This window comes from Aotus nancymaae, unplaced genomic scaffold, assembly GCF_030222135.1.
Source record: "Aotus nancymaae isolate 86718 unplaced genomic scaffold, 86718_ANA_hifiasm-v0.15.2.pri h1tg000020l, whole genome shotgun sequence".
Taxonomy (NCBI): domain Eukaryota; kingdom Metazoa; phylum Chordata; class Mammalia; order Primates; family Aotidae; genus Aotus; species Aotus nancymaae.
Window position 1 is genome coordinate 59,283,775 of NW_026988432.1, and position 25,869 is coordinate 59,309,643.

A 25,869-nucleotide genomic window follows, 5' to 3' on the forward strand; every position below is an offset into this window, starting at 1 on the left:
CTTCTCTCTGAGCCCTAGAGAGCCAGTCCAACCTTCTGCCAGATGTGTGGTGACCTGGGAGAAGAAAGAGGTCTCAAAGTGGACGGCGGTTCTAACAGACTAGGTTATCCTTTGAAACTATCCTCTGTGCAGTGATGCCACACTGGCTCTGGCTAACAAAATGTGAGCAACAACTTCATGTGTCAGTTCCCTGCAAAAGCTTTAGGAGCCAATGTGTGGTTCTCGAAGTCTGTCATCTCTCTCTGTCATGAGACCATCAGCATTTTCTTTTCTTTTCGAGACTGAGTTTTGCTCTTGTTGCTCAGGCTGAAGTACAATGTCATGATCTCAGCTCACTGCAACCTCTGCCTCCCAGGTTCAAGCAATTCTCCTTTCTCAGCCTCCCAAGTAGCTGGGATTACAGGGGCCCACCACCACACCCAGCTAATTTTTAAAATATTTTAGTAGGGTTTCACCATGCTGGCCAGGCTGATTTTGAACTCCTGACCTCAAGTGATCCACCTGCCTCGGCCTCCGAAAGTGCTAGGATTACAGGCGTGAGCCATGGTGGCAGATCGACCATCGGTATTTTCAATAGAGGCAGCTCCTACAGTCTGAGGCCCAGACTAAAGTCTGTAACCAATTCCCAAAGGGCACATAACGTGGGTAAGAAATAAACCTTGATTAGTGGGGGTCACTGAGATTCCAGAAGCATTTGTGACCTACAAATGGACCTACAAATATCCAAGCTGACCTACACGACAGGGATGCTATTCATTGGGTTGGAGAGCTCAACAGCAGTGGCAATGGAGGAAGACGGCGAGCTCATCTTGGAGATATTTCTGTATTTGGTCCCTGGGTGACAGGCAGGGGTGAGTGTTGAATAGAGAGATGCCTAAGACACAGGGTCCTGACCCCACCGAGCACATGATCAGCTGGGAAGGCTCTGGATTTTCAATGCAGAGAAACAAGGGCTGTTCTTTGGAAGTGGAAAGCCTGGGATCTAATCCCAACCCGGACATTTCCTTCCCACCTTCATTCAGTCATCCCACGGATACTTACTGAGCCAGGCACTGGGGAAAAAAACAATGTCCTTAACCTCACAGGCTCACATTCAGGTGGGAGGCGAGACTAATTCAGGTGGGAGGAGAGATTTACTAATCAGTAAATCTAATCAATACCAGCTGGGTGCACTCTTTTCAGGAAATGAGCAGGTGAGCTGAGGGACACTGGGGAAGGCAACTGTAGGTAAGAAGCCCAGGAAAGGCCTTTCTGAGGAGGGGAGGTTTGAGATGGAAAATGAGAATGTGTCAACCATGCCAACAGCCACGGAAAGACAGAACACATGAGCAGAGCCATGGCAAGCACAGAGGGCCAGAGATGGGAAAGAGGATGGCTCGTTTGAGGAACAAGGAAAAGGCCAGAGCTTTGGAAACCAGGTGGGCAAGAAAGGGCTTTCAAGGAGCCACCCTGCCCTAATAGTCTATATTTGGGTGACACTGACCTCTTCATTCAGCCATCTGTCATCTAATCAACAAGTCTGTACCCAGAGCCTACAGTGTGCCAGGCTGTGGCCAGGATCCAGGGATGTGGGTCCTGTCCATCAGGAGCTCCTGCAACTCTCAGAGCTCACTGTCTTATGACCACAGAGAAGACGCCTCTGAGGAGCCCTTGGTGGCTACAGAGGCTGTGAGGTGACAGCAGTGCGTGAGAGCCATGTTCATCCCTTCCCAGAAGAGTGGGGAGTTCCCATTCAGCATCCCTGGGGCCTGCAGCCTCCTGGACTCTTGCTCGGAGATACTGGGGGCAGAATGGTGATTGCATAAAGTCCTCTTTCCCCTGAGTATAAGTCCCTCGGCACCCCTCCCCAACCCCAAAGAGAGGCAAAGCTGTGGAAATCATCTGGCACAGGGCCCAGAAAAATGGTCCTACCGTGGAACCAGGGGGCAATGAATTTGATGTTCCTCTCAAAGCCAGCTCGGCGAGGCAGCTGCTCCTCCTTAAACCAGCGGACGATGACGTCTCTGGAGACTGGGCGCAGCAGGCGCTCCCAAGTCCTGCTGAAGAGAAAGAAAGGGAGGCTGGAAGAGTCAGGGAGGGAGAAAGGATGGAGGGAGAGGAAGGAGGAGGGGAAGGAAGGAAAGAGGAAAGGGAGAGGAAGGTAAAGGAAGAAGGAGGAAGAGGGGTGAAAGAAGGGGCAGGGGAGGGCCATGAGGGAATGAATAAGCACAGTGCCCGCATCCATGCCTACAAAGAGTATTAAAACAGCCCAGGTACTTGAAGGCAGTTTGCAGATTATAGTGTACCAGCTGTTACTATTTATTTAAAAGAAAACTGTGATCGATTGCTGCAAAAAACAGCTACACAGGTGGGAATGAAGAGGCTAGGAGCAGGTGTCTGAGGGAAGGAAAAGGCACATTTTCTCTCGAGCATGGCCAGGGTATAAATACCAGCATGGATGAAGGAGGCTCCTGACAGGACAGGAGCTCGTGTGCTAGGAACTGAGTGTGTCCCATCCCCTTCTTTCCCTCAGAAAAATTTGGGATCTTGTCCACTCCTTACCTCTCCCTCCCTGCTCTCTGCGGGGACGCCAGCCTTTGCCACAACTCCTGCACTTTCGTGAGGCAGAATCAGGACAATGAACAGAGAGAGAGAAACCAGAGAACCTCGATTTGCTCTGGAAATGGCTAAGTTTCCCTGCCCAGAAAATAAAAAGTATGACAGAGGAAACGGAGGCAGAAGGAAACGAAACCACACATTGGTAACTAAAGATGGATGGGTGAGGGACTAAAGGCACGAAGGGCAGAAGGAGGAGGAGCACAGAAGAGTTCAGAGGAGGGAGTAGATACGTTTTAAAGTTTTCTCACAGGTGAGCCAAGATGGTCATTGCTTTCGTGTCTGAACTGCAGTTCCGGGATGTGTACGTAGACTGTACCACATGAGACCCCGCTGCACTTGGGCTACACTGAAAGCACATAAGAACTGGCAGCACACAACACATGACAGACATCCAGAACTATGTGGTGAAGTACGATGCAGTCACGCAACGGTGCATGAATTCATGGCACAAAAATACAGCATCTGGACTGGGCGCAGTGGCTCATGCCTGTAACCCCAGCACTTTGGGAGGCCGAGGCAGGTGGATCACTTGAGGTCAGGAGTTCAAGACCAGCCTGGCCAACATGGTGAAACCTGTCTCTACTAAAAATACAAAATTATCCAGGCATGGTGGCAGGCACCTGTAATCCCAGCTACTCAAGAGGCTGAGGCAGGAGAATCACTTGAACCCAGGAGGCAGAGGTTGCAGTGCACTGAGATCGTGCCACTGCACTCCAGTCTGGGCAACAGAGTGAGACTCTGTCTCAAAAGAGAGTGTGGCCTGAGGAACAAGGCCACAGCCCACCTTGAACAACCACAGCCTCTTCGCCATTTCCAACTCACAGGAGCCTGGGAAATTCCTATTTTGTCGTTGCTATCCACCTAATAGTACTGGCATTTAGAATTCACGGTTATCCTTGTTTTTTATAAAATTAGGCCGGGCGCGGTGGCTCACGCCTGTAATCCCAGCACTTTGGGAGGCCGAGGCGGGTGGATCACGAGGTTAAGAGATCGAGACCATCCCGGTCAACATGGTGAAACCCCGTCTCTACCAAAAATACAAAAAATTAGCTGGGCACGGTGGCGCGTGCCTGTAATCCCAGCTACTCAGGAGGCTGAGGCAGGAGAATTGCCTGAAACCAGGAGGCGGAGGTTGCGGTGAGCCGAGAACACGCCATTGCACTCCAGCCTGGGTAACAAGAGCGAAACTCCGTCTCAAAAAAAAAAAAAAAAAAAAAAAAAAAAAAAAAAAAAGAAAATTAATGCCAGCTGTCCCCTCATGTGGTCTCTGTATTTGCCCTGTACTCACACTTTGACACTGCTCAGCACACCTCCTTACAAACCCAGAATAAATCCACGGGGCATTTCTTTACTTGCCCTAAACTGAACACACTCGCACATGCACACGCATGCACATACACAGTAGTGAACGCTGTAGATTTGAGAAAAGATGTCAGAAAAAGGACAGAGGGTGAGGTTACATTGCATGGCTTACAGCCGTCATCTGCGGAGCTGGCCTCCACACGCTGTCTTCCCGCTCACTGCCTCTCTGGACCTTCCTTTATCCCCTACAGCCCAACAGCCAGCCAGCCGGCCGGCCTGTCTTCCCAATCACTCTTCCTTCTCAGTAACCTCAGCTGTCTTTCCTCCTCATCAAGCGGCGCAAGGCAGCCCACTTCACCCAGCCTGTTCCTCCACATTTGCATTCCCCAAAAAATAGCTGTGCTCAGAGGGAAAAACTCCTCTAGTTTCTAGGACTCGCTTTCCTTAGAAGGCAATAGGAAGTTATATATAACAGCAAAAAATATATTCACTCACTCTCGTCCCTCTGTTTCTAAGCAGTCGATGTGAATCTGTTCCTAAGCAGAGAATTTCTAAGCAGGGAATCTGACTCCCCCAGAATATAAATGCTACATTTATCTACCTTAAAATTTTGATCATTCTATATAAATTAGATAGTTTGCACTTCTTTTTTCTTTTTCAGCTAATCGATGGCATTTTCTCTTGTTATTAAACCTTCAAAAAAGTCACTTTTAATTCCAGAAAACATTGCAATGAATTGACTTAACCAAAATTCACTAAACAATTACATTGCTTCTGACTTTTTGCCATTATTAATAATGCTATGATAATCATCTTTGCACTTTTTCAATTTGCAGCTAATTTCCTTAGTATAGATTCTAGCAGTGAAATTACTAGCCAAAGTCATACCAGAAGTAAAGAGTAGGGTCTTGGCCGGGCGCGGTGGCTCAAGCCTGTAATCCCAGCACTTTGGGAGGCCGAGGCGGGTGGATCACGAGGTCAAGAGATCGAGACCATCCTGGTCAACATGGTGAAACCCCGTCTCTACTAATACAAAAAAAAAAAATTAGCTGGGCATGGTGGCGCGTGCCTGTAATCCCAGCTACTCAGGAGGCTGAGGCAGGAGAATTGCCTGAACCCAGGAGGCGGAGGTTGCGGTGAGCCGAGATCGCGCCATTGCACTCCAACCTGGGTAACGAGCGAAACTCCGTCTCAAAAAAAAAAAAAAAAAAAAAAAAAAAAAAAAAAAAAAGAGTAGGGTCTGGGTAAAAAGACATGTGAGCAGCTTGTGTACTGGTCCACAAAAGCTGATGGTTAAATTTTCAGGAATTTTCTAAGCCATTTGTTAAACACAGCCGTCATTAAAACTTAAATGTAATAGGTTAGGCACAGTGGCTCACACCTGTAATCCCGGTACTTAGGGAGGCCGAGGTGGATAGATCACCTGAGGTCAGGAGTTCGAGACCAGCCTGGTCAACATGATGAAACCCCGTCTCTATTAAAAATACAAAAATTAGCTGGGTGTGGTGGTTACACGCCTATAATCCCAGCTACTTGTGGGGCTGAGGCAGGAGAATCGCTTGAACCTGGGAGGTGGAGGCCGCAGTGAGCCAGGATCGCACCACCACTACACTACAGCCTGTGCCACAAAGCAAGACTCAGTCTTAAAAAAATAAAAAGTTAAATCTAATAATTGTACAATTAAATAAATGTTATTAAAACAAGGATAATAAATACTCATAACTCCGAAAAAAAGAAAGAGTATAAATACTAGATGTGTATTCCAAGAGGCCACTTGGCCCAAAGCCTCACTCCTAAATCTGAACCTTTCCTCCCATAAGTGACACGTGTCCCTCAGCACAGACAGTGGAGGTGTCCTGGCAGGCGCCACAGAGATTAAAGCAGTGAGGCCATGGGGACCTGCCCCATGGGGCAGCCACAGGAGAGAGGCTGATGAGGGGGCCCTCTCACTGCCTGGGCCTGCTGACCTGTGTGCACAGCTGCTTGGGGCTCACTCCGGAGTGAGACCACTGCTCCCCTATTGGCTGCACGCAGACAGCCCGAAGCCAGGCTGCACCACGGTCCATGTGGCTCCGTCAAATGGGCCTTAGGAATAAATTCTAGGTTTCTTTTAAGAAGTATAAATGGTGAGAAGGCTTTTCTAACTATGCCCCCAAATTTAGAAAATATAAAAGAGGCCGGGTGCGGTGGCTCACACCTATAATCCCAGCACTTTGGGAGGCCGAGGCGGGCGGATTACCTAAGGTCAGGAGTTCAAGACCAGCCTGACCAATATGTCGAACCCCTGTCTCTACTAAAAATACAATTAGCCAGGCATGGTGGCACATGCCCATAATCCCAGCTAATCGGAAGCTGGGGCAGGAGAATCACTTGAACCCGGGAGGTGGAGGTTGCAGTGAACCAAGATAGTGCCACTGCACTCCAGTCTGGGAGACAGAGTGAGACTTTAGCTGGAAGGAAGTGGGGGAGGGGGAGGGAGAGGAAGAAAGGAAAGAAAGAGTATAAAAGAAAATTTGACTTTATAATAAGAATTTCTGCATGACAAAATATTTCATCATGAAAATCAAAAAATAACTGCCAAATGGAGAAAGAATGCTTATCACTGACAAAAGAATCCTCTTCCCTAAGATTTAAGGAGTTCTTAGAAATCAATAAGGAAAAGATAAAACAATAAAAAGAATTTACAGCACATTGTGCAGTAGAATACTATGCACCTGTAAAAAAATAAACCCTAAATAAAATGTAAGAATTGATATGAAAAGCCTTCTAAAAACTAGTTAAATGAGGGAACGCAGTCAAAGTGCAGAACCCCATACATAATAAGCAAACTTTTATACAAAAAAAAGAGGAGGAATAAGGCCTTTCATGTTGGTAATTGCAAAAACAAAGTGGGCAGATACATAAAAACTAAGAATCAGTAGTTACGGCTGGAAGAAGAGGGAACAGAGTAGATGGAGGATGACAGAGTGAGTCAGCCACTTCTCAGTATCCCTTTTTAAACCTTCTGGTTTGAGAATCTTATACTTGACAAGAAAGGAACAGGTGGGAAGGAGGGAGGGAAGAAATGAAAACATCATCAACCATCCCTAGACTGCAGGCAAAGGGAGAAGAAAGTTATGAGTAACCCCAAACCCCAACTGAAGCAAAATTCAGACACCCCTTCATTATCTGGGGGTGACCAGACTCTTCTGCAGATTACCTGAGGAGCCGGCAGGTGCTCACCACTCAGCCTCTGGCCCTTCTGGGGACGGTGGTTGTTCAGCAGTGGTAGGGGGAGGGGAGCACCCAAGAGGAGAGAGGCCAAACCTTGGGGCTGGCCTAAGGTGGGGACCCACAGGTAGAAGGAAGAGAGGTTCCCTGCAACCTCCTAACCTTTGGTCCTGGCACTTTTGGTCACCTAAGTGCCCTTGCCAAACTAACCATCAGGGAACACAAATGTGTGTGAGGACCCTCCTGCATCCATCCGTGCTAAACCTGCTGCCACTCCAATTGGAGATAAACCGGCGCTGCCTGGGGTTCTGAGAGGCAGCAAGCCGAGGTGTCCAGGCTGCCGCCATGCTGCACCCATCTGAGGTCTCATTACAAGTTCTTAACCTGGGGTCTTAAATTGTATTTAGACTCTAGGTCTTAACCTAGAGTCTTAAATTGTATGCAAACATTCTAGGTCTTTATATATGCACATTTTAGGGGAAAGAAGGTATACAGCTTTCTTCGGATTCTCAGAGGAATCCTTGGCCGGGCGCGGTGGCTCACGCCTGTAATCCCAGCACTTTGGGAGGCCGAGGTGGGCGGATCACAAGGTCAAGAGATCGAGACCATCCTGGCCAACATGGTGAAACCCTGTCTCTACTAAAAAATACAAAAATTAGCTGGGCGTGGTGGTGCACGCCTGTAGTCCCAGCTACTAGGGGAGCTGATCTCCTTGAACCCAGGAGGCGGAGATTGCAGTGAGCCAAGATTGCACCACTGTACTCCAGCCTGGTGCCTGGTGACAGAGCAAGACTCTGTCTCAAAAAAAAAAAAGGAATCCTTGACCTTAAAAAGGTCAAGGCCCCCAGAAGTCCAAAGTTATTACAATTCTCCAACCTCCACACCGCTCCTCCCTCTCCTATCCCAGACTGGGACTGAGGTCCAGAGAGGAAATGCTAGCCCTAAATTGCACAACAAATCTGGGGCAGAACCGGGACTGAAACCCCGGTGTCCCATGCCCTAATCCAAGGCCCCTGCCCCAACCACGCCAATGCGGAGCCCCGACTCACCTGACGGTCAGGGCGAGGGGCGGCGGCGGCGGCGGACCTGGGCCCGGGAGGTGATGGTAGAGTCTTGCTTCCTGCTCGTGGCTCTGGCCGAGCTCCTGGAACATGGAGCTGAGGCCGGCGACCGTGCCCTTCTGGATAGCACGGAGCGAGTGGCGTCGGTACTCGTCCCGGGCGCGCTGGGCTTCGCGGCTCCTCTCCTCATCAGCTGCTTTGGACCGGCGCACTGGAAAGAGGAAGACAGAGCGTTAGCCCAGATCCGCAGCCCAGGCGGTGCACTGCGCCAGCTGAGACAGAATGTATGCGGTTGATGAAAAAATAATTGCCGTATAATGGCAAAAATCGCGATTACTTTTGCACCAATCTAATAGTTCAGCAACCTCAAGATTCACCTGGCTGCAAGGAAGCTCAGAACCCAGAACAAGAGGGCAGGCCCTGCCCAGCCGTAGCAGCAGCCCTAGGGCAAGCCTGTCCCTACAGAGGTAAAGACAAGTCTGTCCCTACAGAGGTGAAGATACCCTGACAGTTTAGGGTTGTCTGATTGTTCCTGTGACAACATTCCAGAATGACCAAACCACCCTAGGATAGAAATTTCCATCTCCCTATGTATTTCTTCCTGGGAGTGCTCTCAAATCCTCTGCTCACTCAGCTCACCTGTCAAGGTGGCCAGCACCTCCAGACACCACCACCGTCACCCACATTGACGGTGCCAAGGCTTGGTGCCTTCCCTGTATTATCTCACTAGGAGACTTCCCCAACCACCCAGGGAGGGCACATCACCGTTTCTGCTTTATGGGTGAGGAAAGCAGCCTCTGGGAGGTTAAGTAACTTGCCCAGAGTAAATCGTTAATAAGGGGCAGAGCCCGGATGGGAATCTGGTGTGCCTGGCTCTAAATCCCACATAGCTCTTTCCACCCCATGGTTCCACCACTCAAGCTACCTTCGATTTAAAACCCTGTGTATCTGACACCAAAGCTCTCACTCTGTCACCCAGGCTGGAGTGCAGTGGTGCAATCACAGCTCACTGCAACCTTGACCTCCCAGGCTCAAGCAATCCTCCCACTTCAGCCTCCTGAGTAGCTGGGACTACAGGTGTGCACCACCATGCCCACATAATTGTTTTAATTTTTTGTAAAGACAGGGCTTCACTATGTTGCCCAGCCTGGTCTTGAACTCTTGTGCTAAAGTGATCCTCCCACCTCAGGCTCACCAAAGTACTGGGGTTATAAGCATGCACCACCATGCATGACCTCTTCCATCTTTTTGTGCTCCTCAAGGAAGGGGCCTGTCTCAGCCAAGTGGCCATGAAAAGACATCTGTGTGTTGCTGTTTCTCAAAGGGAGGCCTGAGACTGGGAAAATGCAGAAAAGGGAACAAAACCCATTAGAGGCAAATTCTGGAATGAAAACCAATTATTTCCTAGTCTCTTTGCATCTTGGCAGGCCCCTATCTGCCTCTAAAATCCAATTATTTTGCAATATGAAACTCTTGCTGGCCTTGTTCTTCTAATTGTACCATGCTAATGACTGCCCCAGCCCTAGTGGGTCACCTTCTCTCCTTGGAGTAAAATCTTAGTCTGTGTCTATCCAATGACACTCAACACATGCACAGCAGGCACCTACCAAGAACTGTGCTCTCTGTTAGTATTTGCAGGATAAAGGTCAGTTGCCCTGTTCTGAAAGAAAACATTTCTACTTCACAAGTTGTCAAAGAACCCTTTCTGGGAACAGAATATCTCCCAGATCTGAGGAAGACAGCAGGAAGTCTGTCCCTCAGAAGGTATTTATGGAAGTGCCCCCATGGGTGTCCCATGCAGAATATCGACTAGGCTGTGAACTCCACGAGGGCAGGTGGAGCGTTTGCTTTGGTCTATTCATTGCTGTATTCCAGTGCCAAGAACGCAGTCCGCAGGTGATACACATTTTTGTATGACTGATTGAACTCAATTAAGTATTTAGCGCTGCCCTAGGCCCTGAGCTGGAAACAAAGATAATAGTGAAACAAACCCTTCTTTCAAGGCACTCAGAGGTAAGCTGGGAAAATAAGACAAACAAGTATCTCTAGCATAATGAAGAAAGTAGTGAGCATCATTTTAAAAAGAGACGAGTAAAGTACTGTCAGAGTTTAGGAGCAGCAGCCTCGCATTCTGCCAGGGAGCCAGCAGCCATCGCAGGAGAGAATTTGACTGGGTGTGGGAATTTCAGTAAGAGTTCTCCAGAGAAGGAATGAAGAGGCCATTCCAGAGAGAATACTGAGGTTTCAGCGGTTTGTCACTCCTTATGTTACAAGACTTCAAGACACCCCTCTCTCTGGCCTCCTATCTTTGTGCTCCTCAAGGAAGGGTTTGTATCTGCCAAGTGGCCCTGAAAAGACATCTGTATGTTGCAGCTTCTAAAACTCAAAAGGGAGTTCTGTAAGTTCCAAACCCTAAGAACATCATGATACCTGCCTTGCATTGTGACAAAAGGCTCCAACAAGGTCAGGATGTCCCGGGATGGGCTTTGCAGTCATTAGACCACAAATTAAAAATTAGAAGCTTGTGCCCTGCAAGGACCAGTGACTTTGGGAAGATTACAGCCCCCTGAGAGACAGTGACATTCAGTGACAGACAGATAGGCAGGATGCAGAAGGAAACTGTATGCAGACTAGGAAGCCTCGTTTTTGGAATCCAGGCAGGTGGGGCCCCGAACTATTTGTCACACAAAGACTAAATCCATTCTCCTAATGCCCAGCTCTAATCTTACCATTCTCTTCCTCAAAAGCCTTCAGGAGCTCTCACTGCAGATAGAATAAAATACAAACACCTTGGCCTGCCAGGTAAGGCCCTGAGAAGGGCCTTGTCTGCTTTCCTTACTTTCTCAGCTCAGTGGGCTCCCTCCCCAGCACACACACACACACTCTGCACTGTGGCTCCACCACGCTCCCACCAAGCTACAAACCTGCCTCTGTGCAGCTGTGTTCACCAACGCAGACCAATCCTGGTCAGCTCAGAAATCTCAGGCTCACCCTACTCCCCTGCCCAGACAGAAAAGGCTCAATGTCCTATAGAATTCAGATGATCTGGTTACATCTTGCAGAGAAACTCAATGCTTCAAAGCAACATCAATTTGTAGTAATCCCTTGGGTGAATAGAACAATGTCCCTGAAAATTAATGAATAATCCTATAATATGAGGAAAGACATCAGTAAAGATTTGAATTGTATGTGAATGTGGATGTGTTTAAATTCTGCTCTGTGTGATCTTGGGCAACCTGAATTACCTTATTTACACCTTGTTTCCTTGTCTATAAAGTGGGCACATCTCTGGGCTGCTTTCCGATGTAAATGGGACAGTACACAGCTGGCTTGGAAGGCCGTCGCATGGACTAGGTTTTTTAAGTATTAGCTATTATTATTGTGTTTGCTGTGAGATAGAGAGGCTGGAATGGCACCTTTAGAAGGGTCCGTCCCTGGGTGGAGATGGGAAGTGATGCAGGAGCGGAGGGGATGTGTGGAGTCAGGGGCTCCCATCAGAGAATGGGAAAAACAAGTGTGAACAGGAAAAGCCTCGGACCCCTGGGGAGAGAAAACAGGCAGCTGAGAAGCTGAAGAGACCACATAGGCCTATTGTGACTCAGCCTGCAGGAGTTATGGTCCCAGGTGGAAGGATGGGTTTGGCACTCAAGATGAGGTAAGCAAAGTTCACCCACAGCTAAACTTGGGCCAAAGGCTCTCTCAACCCCTGTCTGAGGCTTCTGAGGTCTGCAGCCAACCACCCTGTGGTCCTGAATCCTGCAGGCAAGGCCTGATGGCTGCAGACAGTGACCCCCTGTGGCCTCCAGAAGCCACTGCAGGAGTTCCTTAAGACCAGAGCACTTCACATACCCAAGTGAATGTTGGAATGACTCAGCTTCCAGGAAACATAAAGCCCCCAGGGATTCCTGAGCCATTCAGGAGGAGAGAGAATCCTAAGCAGGGCACACATCGGCCACAGGGGACTCAGGCTGGCATTATTCCGGGTTACAATACCAAATACATGTGGCATCTCGAGTGTAAGGAGCACTTCAAGCCAGTTATGTCCAAAAAGAAACTGCACGATGTCCCATTCCCATTAAGAAATAGAGAAAGCCCTTCTGTCTTCTTCAGCTGTCCTCCCAGCCCAGAATTCTGCTGTGCTCACTCCACTCCCAGGCCAGACTCTACCCCCACAAGCCCCTTCTGGCTCTCCCTGTCTCAAGCCTAGAGTATTTTAGTATCACTGACCCTGACTCTAGGGCACACTCCTTTTTCTAAGAGGAAAGGAAATGGAACCCACATCACTGGAGCCCGACCTGGGCCTGAGCCCACGTTTCCCACTCTGCTCTGTCAACAACCTGGCAACCAGTATGCAGATTGTTGGTTAAAGGCCGCAACCAGAATGATACAGGTCAAGGAGCCAGAGGTGAACACAAGTCCCGCTGATGACTCCAAAATCCTGCTTACATTTCTAACCAAATAACACCAGCAATGATAAATGCCCAATTTTTACAAATAATATCATTTGTCAAGTCAGGCTAGCTCATCTCTAAATCTAGAGGCAACTAGATGTTATCTAACTCCACACTCCTACAAGTTCACAGCTGAAAAACTATGAAATGAATTTCTGTGCCTGATGTATGCAGAGTGTTGCAGAAGCCAGAGCTCTGCTGAATAACTGAATTCTCTGTTGAACTGAATAAGTAATGGTATTCAAGTGATACTAAATGGGATAATTTCCCTTTTTTCTAACTTGGAGAATTTAATTTGGGTGTTTTATCAAAAACCGCTGCTCCCCCATAGATTAATGGCCCACTATATCTTTCATATTAAATTAATTGAGAGCAGAATGGTTTTGTTGGATTTGAATGACAGGCTCTGGAGTTTAACTCATCATTCTTTAAGAAAGGCTAAGATAAGGAACCAAAACCACAGGGCTTGAATTATCACATCTTTTCTGTTTTTCAGAGGCTTTCTCATTTTCAGTTGCCACACAGTACATTAATGAGCAATCAGGCAGCTCCTGGATCAGACGATTTCCATTCACCATCCCTAATGAGACACTAGCCCGGTTCTTAACTTTCCATCCCATCATGTAGCTAAAAAAGAAGAGCACTTCATGAACACAGACCTTTACAATTTAGAAAGCGCTGTTACTTTCTCTCTCTCATTTCACCTTCCCAACAGGCCTCAGCTCAACATGATTAACCCCGTTTGACAAATGAGGAAACTGAGCAACTGAACAAGAATTTGCTCAAGGTTATGCTAGTAATGGTTATGCTAGCCTCATTTTTCATCACTGGAACCCTAGGCTGCCACCACACTGCCCTGACCTATGCACTCAATACCTGGCTTTGCTCAATGCCATTCTTCCTGCTATGACACCATGTCCCACTTTCCCTGAACCAAATGCCATTTCCTCTGCAGGGCCTTGCCAAATGCTCTCTCTTCTCAAAGGAATTCACTCTCTCCCCATGTATTTTATTTTATTGATTGATTGATTGATTTTTGAGGTGGAGTCTTGCTCTGTTGCCCAGGCTGGAGTGCAATGGCACAATCCCAGCTCACTGCAACCTCCACCTCCTGGGTTCAAGCGATTCTTCTGCCTCAGCCTCCGGAGTAGCTGGGGTTACAGGTGTACACTGCCACGCCTGGCTAATTTATGTATTTTCAGTAAAGATAGAGTTTCACCATGTTGGCCAGGCTGTTCTTGAACTCCTTACCTCAGGTGATCTGCCCACCTCGGCCTCCCAAAGTCCTGGCATTACAGGCAAGAGCCACTGTGCCTGCTGTTTATTTTATACAAACTTATGTTTGTATAAAGTAAAATAAAAACCTCCCCATTTATTTTATTCAAACCTATGTTGGAACACCTACCTGTTGAACTGTAACTTGTGCAAGTAAACCTCTTCTTCCAGGTTGTGAGATTTTTGAGGGGAGAAAATATGTCTAACACAATGGTTGGCATACAGTAGGTATGGCATACAGTAAAACTCAATTGATATACAGTTGTCCCTTGGCATCCTCAGAGGATTGGTTCAAGGAAACCCCTCTTCCACTCCCCATCTCTCATGAATACCAAAATCTATGAATGCTCAAGCCCCTTATATAAAATGGTGTAGTGTTTGCGCATAGCCTATTCACACCCTCCCATATACTTTAAATCATCTCTAGATTACTTATTATACTTAATACAATATGAATGCTATGTAAATAGTTGCTATACTGTGTTTTTGTTTGTATTATCATGTTGTTATTTTTATTGTTTTTTCCAAATATTTTCTATTAGAGGTTGAGCGAATCTGCAGATGCAGAACCCAAGGTTACAGAAGACCAAGCGTATACTTTGCTCCTCAGTCTTACTGGGTGCAGATGATGAGCATCTCCCCCAAGCGGCAGGAGGAAGCATTGCAGGGAAACGTTCTGTGAGTAAGCTCAAGGTTGAGCTGCCACCAGCACTGAGCTTCAGTAAAGATAGAGCCTCCGTCTACCTTTATTCTGTTATTTCAAACAAATTTGTTATGGAATATAATGTCTGCTCGCTTTTCCTGCAACCTCAGCCACCCCTCAGCAGTCCTGGGAACTCCACCTGGCAGTATGTTTAAGAGACTCACAGGACGGAATCCATGAGGAACTTCATGGACTCCTGGAAGCCTATGAGGCCAATGACCAAAGACATCCCTCCTACAAGTTGCTTTTGGAGATACCTAACCTGCAGGTCAGAACACTAGGCCAAGAGAAAGGAAAAAGAAAACGCTTCATTTGAGTCTAATGCCCCAATCTCCCTACTGAGTCTGAGCCTCAGTTTCCTTATCAGTTAAATAAATGCCAGTGCTCTGCTGTGAAGCTGTTCTTAGCTTATGAGTAATGAATGTCCTAAGGCTTTGTGAACTCTCAGGGTTTGGGGCATTCAGATGAATTTGGTGAGGGCGCAGTTTTTAGCAATATTTGGCAATTCTTAAAACAACTCCAACCCATGCGTGAATGGGCATGAAACAGTTAAAGAGCAGCTGCCGAGCGGTTATCAATGAGCTTGGGGAACATTCTCTCCTGACCATATGCCCCTGAGGCATCACCTAGGAGCCTCTCCTGGATAAAAAATGAGCTTTGACCACAATGTTGCATTTGTATAATTTTAACTCGGAAAGGAAGAAGTAACTGGTAACAGTGATACCCAGGTCCCAACAGAGAAAAGGAGGCATAGTCCTGAATACAGACAGACCCCACCCACATTTTCCTCCTCAGCCCAAGGGCACACCAATACCCAAGTAACTGGGATGGAGACTTAATAGCAAAATCCCACTGTAATTTCAACTGCATACACATGCATTCCACAATGTGATTCCATTCTTGTTCCAAATAGAGGTAACCAATCATTGTCCATCTCCCATAAACCAATGACAGGCTCCCACAAACCAATGACAGGACTACTCCCTGAACACGCTATTAAGGAGGAATTGAAGAGCTAGGTGGACTCGCTACTCTGGTGCTCCAAGAGGAGAGGACAGAGGAGTCTGTCCTGTTTACACTGCTGGGGTGGGCCTGAGATCTGGCTGTATCTGGATAGCACAATCTCAGGCTTTCATTGATTGAGAGCCTCTGAGTGCAGAGGTCACTCAGGTAGGAAGGGAATTTTCTTTAAGAGAAAAAAAATCTCAAGCTAAAGGCAGCCACTAGGCCAGGGCAATAGTGTTGAAAATATATTACACACAGCCCAAAGGGTTTCACAGAGGGGTCCCTAAAGCTGCAGAATGCAGGGAGGATTCAGGGGGCCAGGGACCACACCCCCATCACTCTCCTCACCCAAGGCAGCTGCTCACACCTTCCTTACCCAGTGGGCTTCAGCATAAACATATGTGAAAACAGCAGCCATAAGGGAACTTGGAGAGCAAAGACTGCCCAGTTTTCAAGCTCTTTTGTAAATATAACAGTAAGTCCCTAGGAGAGAGAAACAGAAGGCCTTGTTGAGAGACAAGGTTTGCACTGCACTGTGCTGGCATTGGTACTCTGAGACATCTGCATTCAGGATAATCTCTGCTCTGGGCCTGGGCACACAGCCTTCTGTCTGCCAGGGCCCAAGGGACTTAGGAAAATCTGATTGAGGACATCAATGCTGAGAAGCAGACGGAGCACTGGTGTCTTAAAAATTGCAACTGCCTCATGGGGCAAAAAATGTACAAAATAAAAATTAAATTTAAAATTTTTAATTTTTTTAGTTTGTTTGATTTATTTCTTTTCTAGCATTTGATTACATGCTAGGTCACTTGGAACACAAAAAAGAGTGAACTCAAAATTAAATACTTCCCTCCTATCCATCTTCCCAACTGCCCAGTTATGGCTCCAAATTTGTCCCAGAAGTTCTGGGTGTTTTAAGACTGACACCAAATTAATTATATGTCAGTTTAAAAAGATAGCAGTGGAAAAGATGAATTAAGGACCTCTGAAAATCCTCTCCTCCATAAAACAATGAGAACACTGGAAAACCCTTGTTAGAGATGTTGGTTCTCTAACAATCTGAGAACCAAATTTCTCAGATTGTTAGAAATTAACCAAAGGCTTATAGGAATTCAGGGAGCATTTATTCAAGAGAAAAAGGCTCGTAACAAATGAAGAGATTACATTCATAGTCAAAAAAATTCCAACAAAAAAACCTGAGGACTAGATGTCTTCACTAGTGAATTCTACTAAATGTTTCAAGAATGATTAATTCCTCTTTACAAATTCATCATGAGAAACAGAAGAGGAATGAACACTTCCCAACTTGTGCTTTGAAGCTAGTATTATTACCCTGATACCACAACCAGACAAAAACATCAAAAGAAAATAAAACTGCAGACCAATATCCCTTATGAATACAGATGCAAAACTTGCTCAACAAAATAGTAGCAAATGGAATCTAGCAACATATAAACAGGATTATATGCTATAAAGAAGTGGGATTTATCCCAGGAATGTGAGACTAGCTCGATATATGAAACTCAACAATGGAATGCACCATGTTAATAGAATAAAGAACAAAAAACACACGATCATCTCAACAGATGCAGAACAAGCATTTGATAAAATCTAACACCCTTTCATCATGAAAACACCCAACAATCTAGTAAAGCATGGAACTTCCTCAATCCAAAGTTATGTATGAGAACCCACAGCTAACATCATATTAAATGGTGGCTAACGTCTGTAATCCCAGTACTTTGGAAGGTTGAGGTGGACAGACTTCTTGAGCTCAGGAGTTTGAGACCAGCATGGGCAACACAGCAAAATCCCATCACTAAAAAAAAATACAAAAATTAGCCAGATGTGGTGGTGTGCATCTGTAGTCCCACCTACTCAGGAGGCTGAGGTAGGAGGATCACTTGAGCCCATGCAGTTGAGGCTGCAGTGAGCTGAGATAATGCCACTGCACTCCAGCCTGAGTGACAAAGTAATACCTTGTCTCAAAAAAACAAAACAAAACAAAATGGTGAAAGACTTAAAATTTACTTCTAACATCAGAAGCAAGATAGGGATGCCTTTTGCCACTTCTGTTCACAATAGCATTGGAAGTTCTAGCCAGAGCAATTAGGTAAGAAGACAAAATAAAAGGCATCCAGGGCTGGGCAAGGTGGCTCACGCCTGTAATCCCAGCACTTTGGGAGGCTGAGGCAGGCAGATCACAAGGTCAAGAAATCAAGACCATCCTGGCCAACATGGTGAAACCCCATCTCTACTAAAAATACAAAAATTAGCTGGGCATGGTGGTGCGTGCCTGTAGTCCCAGCTACTTGGGAGGCTGAGGCAGGAGTATCGCTTGAATCCAGGAGGCAGAAGTTGCAGTGAGCAGAGATTGTGCCACTGCACTCCAGCCTGCCAGAGTGAGACTCTGTCTCAAAAGAAAAAAAAAAAGGCATCCAGACTGGAAAGGAACAAGTAAAATTATCTCTATCTGTACATGAAATTATCTTGTATATAGAAAATCAAAAGGAATACACAAAAAGATGCATTCCAGCTAATAAACAAGTTTAGTAAGGTTACAGGAAAGAAAATAAATATACAAAAGTCAATTGCATTTCTATGTACTAGCAATAAACACTCCAAAAATGAATTTAAGAAAACAATTGAATTACAACGGCATCAGAAAGAGTATACAATTAGGAACAAACTTAGCAAAACAAGAGCAAGTCTTCTACACTGAAAACTATAAAATATTATTGAAAGAGATTTTCAAAGACAGATAAATAGACATTCTGTGATTATGAATTGGAAGACTAAATATTGTTAAGATCACAATACTCTCTAAATTGATCTACAGATTTAATATAATCACTATCAAAATTCCAGCTACCTTTATTGTAGCAATTGACAAACTGATTCTAAAATGTATATGGAACTACAAAGGACTCAGAATCACCAAATAATCCCGAAAAAGAACAAACATGGAGGTCTTATACATACAACAAAGCTACAGCAATCAAGACTATGTGGTACTGGCATAAGAAACAGAAATATATTTGCCAGGCAAGGTGGCTCACGCCTGTAATCCGTGCACTTTGGAAGGCTGAGGTGGGCAGATCACGAGGTCAAGAAATCGAGACCATCCTGGCCAACATGGTGAAACTCTATCTCTACTAAAAATACAAAAAAAAAAAAAAAAAAAAATTAGGGGGCATGGTGGCACACGCCTGTAGTCCCAGCTACTCGGGAGGCTGAGGCAGGAGACTTGCTTAAACCCAGGAGACGGAGGTTGTAGTGAGCCGAGATCACCACTGTACTCTAGCCTGGGCAACAGAGTGAGACTTCATGTCAAAAAAAAAAGAAAGAAAGAAAAGAAAAAAGAAACAAACATATATATCAATGGAATAAGGTTAAGAGTACAGAAAGAGACCATGAGTGGTGGCTGACACCTATAATCCCAACACTTAGGGAAGCCGAGGCAGGCAGATCGCTTGAGCTCAGAAGTTTGAGTCCAGGCTGGGCAACATGGTGAGACTCTGTCTCTAATAAAATACAAAAAAATAACCAGGCATAGTGGTGCACATCTAGCTACTCAGGAGGCTAAAGTGGGAGGATAGACATTTGAGCCCATGGGGCAAATGTTGCAGCGAGCTGAAATCACGTGACTGTACTCCAGCCTGGGTGACAGAGTGAGACCCAGTCTCAAAAACAAAAAAAGAGAGAGAGAGAAAGAGTACAGACACATTTTTGGTGAACTGATTTTCACCAAGAGTTCCAATACCATCCAATGGAGAAAGAACAGTCTTTTCAACAAATGGTCCTTGAACAATTAGTATGGCCATATGAAAAAGAAGTAGGAACCCTTGAAAAAATTAAATCAAAATGGATCAAAGTCCTAAATGTAAGGGCTAAAACTGTAAATCTCTTAGAAAAAAGATAGGTATAAATCAATGTGACCTTCTCTGGATTAGGTAATGGTTTCTTAGATATGATACAAATCATAAACAACCAAAAAATAGATAAATTGAACTTCATCAAAATTAAAATTTTTGTGCTTCAAAGAACTATCAAGAAAGTAAAAAGATAACCCAAAGAATAGGAGAAAATATTTGCAAACCATATTTCTGTTAAGAGATTAATATCCACAGTATATAAAGAACTCTTGCCACTCAACAATGAAAATTCAAAAATGGGTAAGGAATTTAAATAGACATTTCTCCAAAGATGATATATAAACAGTCATAAAGCACATTTTTAAAATGCTCAACATCATTAGTAATTAGGGAAATGCAAATCAAAACCATGATGAGATGTCACTTCACACACACTAGAAAGGCTATAATAAAAAAAACACAAAAAAAATTACAAGGGTTGGCAAGAATGTCAAAAAATTAAATCCCTTGTACATTGCTGGTAGGGATATAAAATGGTGCCGTCACTTTGGAAAACAGTCTGGCAGTTAAGAGGTGACTGGATCATGAGGGCTCTGCCTTCGAGAATGGATTAATCCTTTCATGCATTAATGTATTAATGGGTTCATGGGTTATCACGGAAGTCGGTTAGCTATCAAGAGAGCAGATCTGTATAAAAGCCGGTTTGGGCCAGGCATGGTGGGTCATGCCCGTGATCCCAGCACTTTGGGAGGCCGAGGCAGGTAGATCACCTGAGGTCAGGAGTTCGAGACCACCAACATGATGAAACCCTGTCTCTACTAAAATTACAGAAATTAGCCAGGTGTTGTGGCACACACCTGTAATCTAGGGAGGCTGAGGCAGAAGAATCACTTGAGCCCAGGAGGAGGAGGTTGCAGTGAGCCAAGATCATGCCACTGTACTCTAGCCTGGCGACAGAGCAAGACTCCCAAAAAAAAAAAAGCTGGTTTGGTTCTCAGTGCCCCTTCCAACTTTGCAACTCCACGTGATGCCCTGCACTGCCTCAGAATTCTGAAGAGTCCCCACCAACAAGAAGGCCCTTACCAGATGCAGCCCCTCAACCTCGGACTTCCCAGCCTCCAGAACTCTAAGAAATAAATTTCTTTTCTTTATAAGTCACTCAGCCTCAGATATTCAGTGACAGACATATAAGATGGACTAAAATACCACATGACCCGGAAATTCCACTCCTAGGCATATAGGTAATACCCAAGGGAACTGAAAATATACATTCACATAAAAACTTGTATACAAATGTTCATAGCATCATTATTCAAAATAGCCAAAAAGTGAAAACAACCCAAATGTTCATCAACTGTTAATGGACGAACAACAATGTGGTATATGCATATGTTAGAATATTATTCAGCCATAAAATGGAAGGAAGGAATGACAGCTGCTACCTGAATGGACCTTGAAAACGTTGTGCTAAGTGAAGTCAGACACCAAAAGCTGCATAATGTATGATGCTATTTATATGAAATGTCCATCATAGGCAAATCTAGAGACAGAAATTGATGAGTAATTTCCAGGGATATGGTGGGGGGAGGTGTAACTGCTAATCAATACATTGTTTCTTTGGGAAGTGACAAATATTCTAGAATTACATGGTGATGACCACACAACTTTTTGAATATACTAAAAACCATTAAATTTTATGGTATGTAAATTGTATCTCAATTTTTCAAGTCTATTTAATGAATCTGGCATAAAATTAAGACGTGCTGGGTGGGCTCAGTGGCTCACATCTGTAATTCCAGCACTTTGGGAGGCTGAGGCAGACAGATCACAAGGTCAAGAGATGGAAACCATCTTGGCCAACATGGTGAAACCCCATCTCTACTAAAAATACAAAAATTAGCTGGGTGTGGTGGCACGTGCCTGTAGTCTCAGCTAGTCAGGAAGCTGAGGCAGGAGAATCACTTGAACCCAGGAGGCAGAGATGGCAGCAAACTGAGAACGCACCACTGCACTCCAGCCAGGCAACAGAGCGAGACTCTATCTCAAAAAAAAAAAAAAAAAAAAAAAAAAAAAGACATGCTGAGGAGCAGAAGGCTGGCCAGTAGAAGACACCTCACATCTCTGCTCTCCCCATATGACCCAGTTGCAATCATCACTCAAGTGTACCATCACAATAACCTCCTCCTTGCTCTCTTCCCAAAATCCTGCCAGAATCCTGTCACTAGCCTTTGGAAGTTTCCCATTGTCCTCATGTATTATTCATGCCTCTTCATTTTTTCTATCTTCTGATTTTTTGACATCTGAGGCCTTCCTGATTCTGGAGAGATTGCCCCTTTCAGGGATAGCCAATTCCTAGGGAGAGTAAAAGGGCTTGCCTGCAAGAGCACCTTCATATGCAAACCCATCAATCCAAAGCCCATCCCCACAACTACCTCCCTTGTTGGGCTTTCACACTCTGAGCCACTGTCTCCCTGCCTTAATCACCCCACAGCCAGATGATGCAAAACTAGAGACAGCCCCTATGCCCAAGAGCTCACTGAAGTTATTCACACTGGCCAATCCTAAACTGCCTAGCCTGCCTCTCCTTACCTTTCCCAAGGAAATCACAATAAACACTCTTGCCCATGTTTTCCCCTACTCCCTCTGCCTCCTGACCCACCCTGGGGCTTCCCCATGTGGTTCTGCATGGCCTGCCATGCCTCCTGTCTCTAGGGACCTGTAAGTAAAAACATCTTCCTTCACAAGCAACATTTCTGAGCCTGTATGTCTTACCATACCCAAATAAAACAAATCCCAGCATATAGGGAAGCAAACTATAGTTTGCCCTCCAAACTAAGTTCTACTTTCCCTTCTCCACCTAGCTTCTCACCAACCTGACACTCCCCAAACTCTTACCACCACACTTCCCAGGCATGCCGTGTTCCTATGTCACCAAGCCTTTGCCCATCCTGGAGCTGCCACCTACAGTGCCCTCCCCAGCCTCTTTGACTTGCTTATTCCTGTGTCACCAGCAAGCCTCGCTTCATGACACCTCTTCTGGAGCCCCACCAGGATAGCCACGTTGTATATGCTACATTTTCCCTCCAAGCCCTTTGTCTGTGTGTGTGTCTATCTGCTGCTCCTGTTGATGAGTTTCTACAAATAACGACCATGATTCCTCATCCCTGGATCCCCAAGGCTTAGTACAGAGCCAGGAAATTATTGGCAACTCAGTAAACATAGAATACAAGACAAGGTCTCACTGTTACCCATGCTGCAGTGCTGTGACATGATCAGAGCTCACTGCAGACTGGACCTCCTGGGCTCAAGCAATCCTCCCAACTCAGCCTCCTGAGTAGCTGGGACTACAGGTGCATGCCACCGCCATGCCCAGCTAATACTCTTTATTTTTTTTGCAGAGACAGGTCTCACTATATTGTCCAGGCTAGGATTTTATTTTTTTAATACAAGAAATATCCCCAACAGGCAGGTAATCTCTTCAAGGGTGAAACCTAACTTACCCTCTAAATTCTTAGCAGGACTGAGCACATGGCCAGGCCCAGGTAAAGGCTGATGGGGTGAGTGAGTGAACAGAAATGATGACTGAGCAAGTCAGCAGTGGGAGGAGGTGGGTGGGAGGCAGGACTAGGTCTCCTGTCCGAGGCACAAGCTCTACTCACGCTGTTCTTCCCACTCTCGCTCCTCTTTCTCACTGGCTTGGCAATGCAGCTGGGCCTGCTTCAGGGTCCAGTAGAGCTCCTTTGCCCTCTGCTCTTCCTGGAGGTGAATCTGCTCTTCTCCTCGCTTCCTCTCCTCTTCCTCTTTCCTCTAAAATATCACCGGGACAGAACAGCACAAGATGACCACCACACTTTAGCAAGAGGAGAAAGAAATACCACTGGGGCCAAGAGTGCCTCAGTGGCCTCTCCAGCCTCAGTCCCTACAGGTGTGAAACTGAAATTACCCAGGAATCCCATACACAGTTGTTTTTGTATAAACGCAGAAATTGACCCTTCTAGTCTTAAAGCTTGAAACTTACATTTGTTTGATCTGAATTCCTTCCTCAGGAAAGGATCCCTCAGACCTCTCAAAAAGTATCAAATCACTGAAACTCAGCAGCTCACCACAACCAGACAATGAGATGCCTGACCCCTTGGCCAGATGATTGCTTCCTAGCCCCTGCCTAGTTCTTGTTTTTTGAAACATTGTTAACATTTCTTTCCTGTTATATACAACCCTAGTTTTAGTCAGTTAGGGAGATGGAGTTGGATTTGAGACTGAGCTCCCACCTCCTCTGCAGCACCTGATTAAAGCCTTCTTCCTCAGCAATACCGGTCATCTAGGTGATTGACTTTCTGTGCAGCAAGCAGCATAGAACCCCTGGTGTTTTACTAATAAAGTGGTGGTGATCGTACCACCTAACTGACAAGGTGCTGGTGAGGAGAAAATGGGTTGAAACGTGGAATGCCACAGAATACTACACACCCATAAAATAGAAATGTCCTTTGCAGTAACATAGATGCATCTGGAGGCCATTATTGTAAGTGAGCTAACACAGAAACAGAAAACCAAATACATGTTCTCACTTACAAGTGGAAGCTAAACACTGGGTACTAATGGACATAAAGATGGGAATGACAGACACTGGGAACTACTGCAAGTGGGAGACAGGAAGAGGGGGAATAACTGAAAAAGTGCCTATTGGGTACTGTGCTCACTACCTGGGTGATGGGTTCAATCATAACCCTAACTTCAGCATCACACAATATACCCTTGCAACAAACCTGCACATGCACCCCTGGAATCTAACATAAAAGTCTAAAAAGAAAAAAAAAACCCAGCTACTCAAGAGGCATGAGAATTGCTTGAACCCAGGAGGCAGAGATTCCAGTATTGTGCCACTGCACCCCAGCCTGGGCGTCTCAAAAAAACAAACAAAAAAGAAATATGTGGAACAATGTGTAAACTCCACACCTTACTGCAGAGGTAAGAGGATTCTGTGCCATCCTGGCCAGGCACTGGCATGCCAGGTTCACACCTGTAATCCCAGCACTTCAGGAGGCCAAGGTGGGCAGATCACCTGAGGTCAGGAGTATGAGACTGGCCTGGCCAACATGGTGAAACCCCATCTCTACTAAAAAAATACAAAAATTAGCCAGGCGTGGTGGTGTGCACCTGTAATCCCAGCTACTCAGGAGGCTGAGGCAGAAGAATCGCTTGAACCCAAGAGGTGGAGGTTGCAGTGAACCAAGATTGCCATTGCACTCCAGCCTGGGTGACAGAGCAAGACTCCATCTCAAAAAACAAAAAGAAAAAGAGGACTCTGTGCCATCCTTAGGTGTACTTTCATTTTGGAGGAAGAGGGAAGGAAGATACAGGGAGGGGTGCCTGGTGTCTTCCTGAAAGCCAGAAGCAGGGTATGATTATATCTTAACCTTAAGTCTGGATAAAGTACCTTAAAAAGAGAGTAGATTTGGGGGCCCTAAATCTCCCATATCTGTCCCACTCCTAAGTGCTAAAAAGGTTGTGTCTGTGTGGATTTTCTTTTACCTTTGTTTACATCAATGTAACATATATGTGTTAAACATGCATTATGGGCCACAGGCTCCTAATGAAAACTAGCAGTCTCTAAATCACTTCACCAGAACCCAATCCAACCAACCTTAGACCAGTGTCTGGAGGCCACCATTTTCAACTATGTTAGCTGTTCCTTTGTTTGGCTATGTTCATATGTCTGATTAATGCTGCTAATCCTTGATTTATCAATTTATCAATCTAGATGTTAAATCTTGCCTTTCTTTTTTGGCACATGCATATCTAGCACTTATATTTTCCCACAGGTGAACACCCATACTCCACACTTTTTCTCTCCTCAGCCTCACAATAAATTTGCATCATAATTTGTGGTTAAATCAATAATCTGCATCAAAATACTTGCCACAAAGCCAAATAAGGCACTATTTTCATCAATTCCAAAAAGTACATTTTTTTAACTTTGTAACATCTCTGAAATTTGGATGTGTTTTACAACTTACAGCTTGCCTTTTTAACAATAAACACTGTTTTCCTCTTAAAATAATGATATGTTTTGCTATTTGTAAGGCCGGTTGCCTCGCCGGGAGCTCGGACGCAAAACCCACCCCTCTTTTATCCAAAAGCTCGGACAAGCCCGGATGAGCTCGGGCAAGCTCAGACATGCTCGGGCATGTTCCCTTCTCCCGTGCTCGCACAGCCTGGCCTTCCCTTAAAGAGCCCAGTATGCAAACAAGGTCTTGTAACCCTAGCCTCTTGCAAACCAATAGCAGTCAAGTCTTATTGACCAATAGCAGTTGAGTCTTACTAGCCAATAGCAGCCAAGTCCTGTATGCAAACAGAGCCCTGTAACCATACCCAATGGTAGTCCTGCTTTG

At 45.6% G+C, this 25,869-nt stretch overlaps 1 protein-coding gene across 1 annotated transcript; it reads right to left on the minus strand.

The window, feature by feature from the left end:
* Positions 1-2,842: 2,842 nt before the first annotated feature.
* Positions 2,843-25,656, minus strand: LOC135276025 (uncharacterized). The gene is made up of 6 exons (XM_064378945.1): positions 25,600-25,656; positions 23,140-23,287; positions 8,160-8,382; positions 7,321-7,418; positions 7,100-7,218; positions 2,843-2,944 (listed from the first exon to the last, which is right to left on the minus strand). The coding sequence occupies exons 1-6, from the start codon at positions 25,654-25,656 to the stop codon at positions 2,843-2,845; spliced, it is 747 nt and encodes a 248-aa protein (XP_064235015.1).
* Positions 25,657-25,869: the final 213 nt, after the last annotated feature.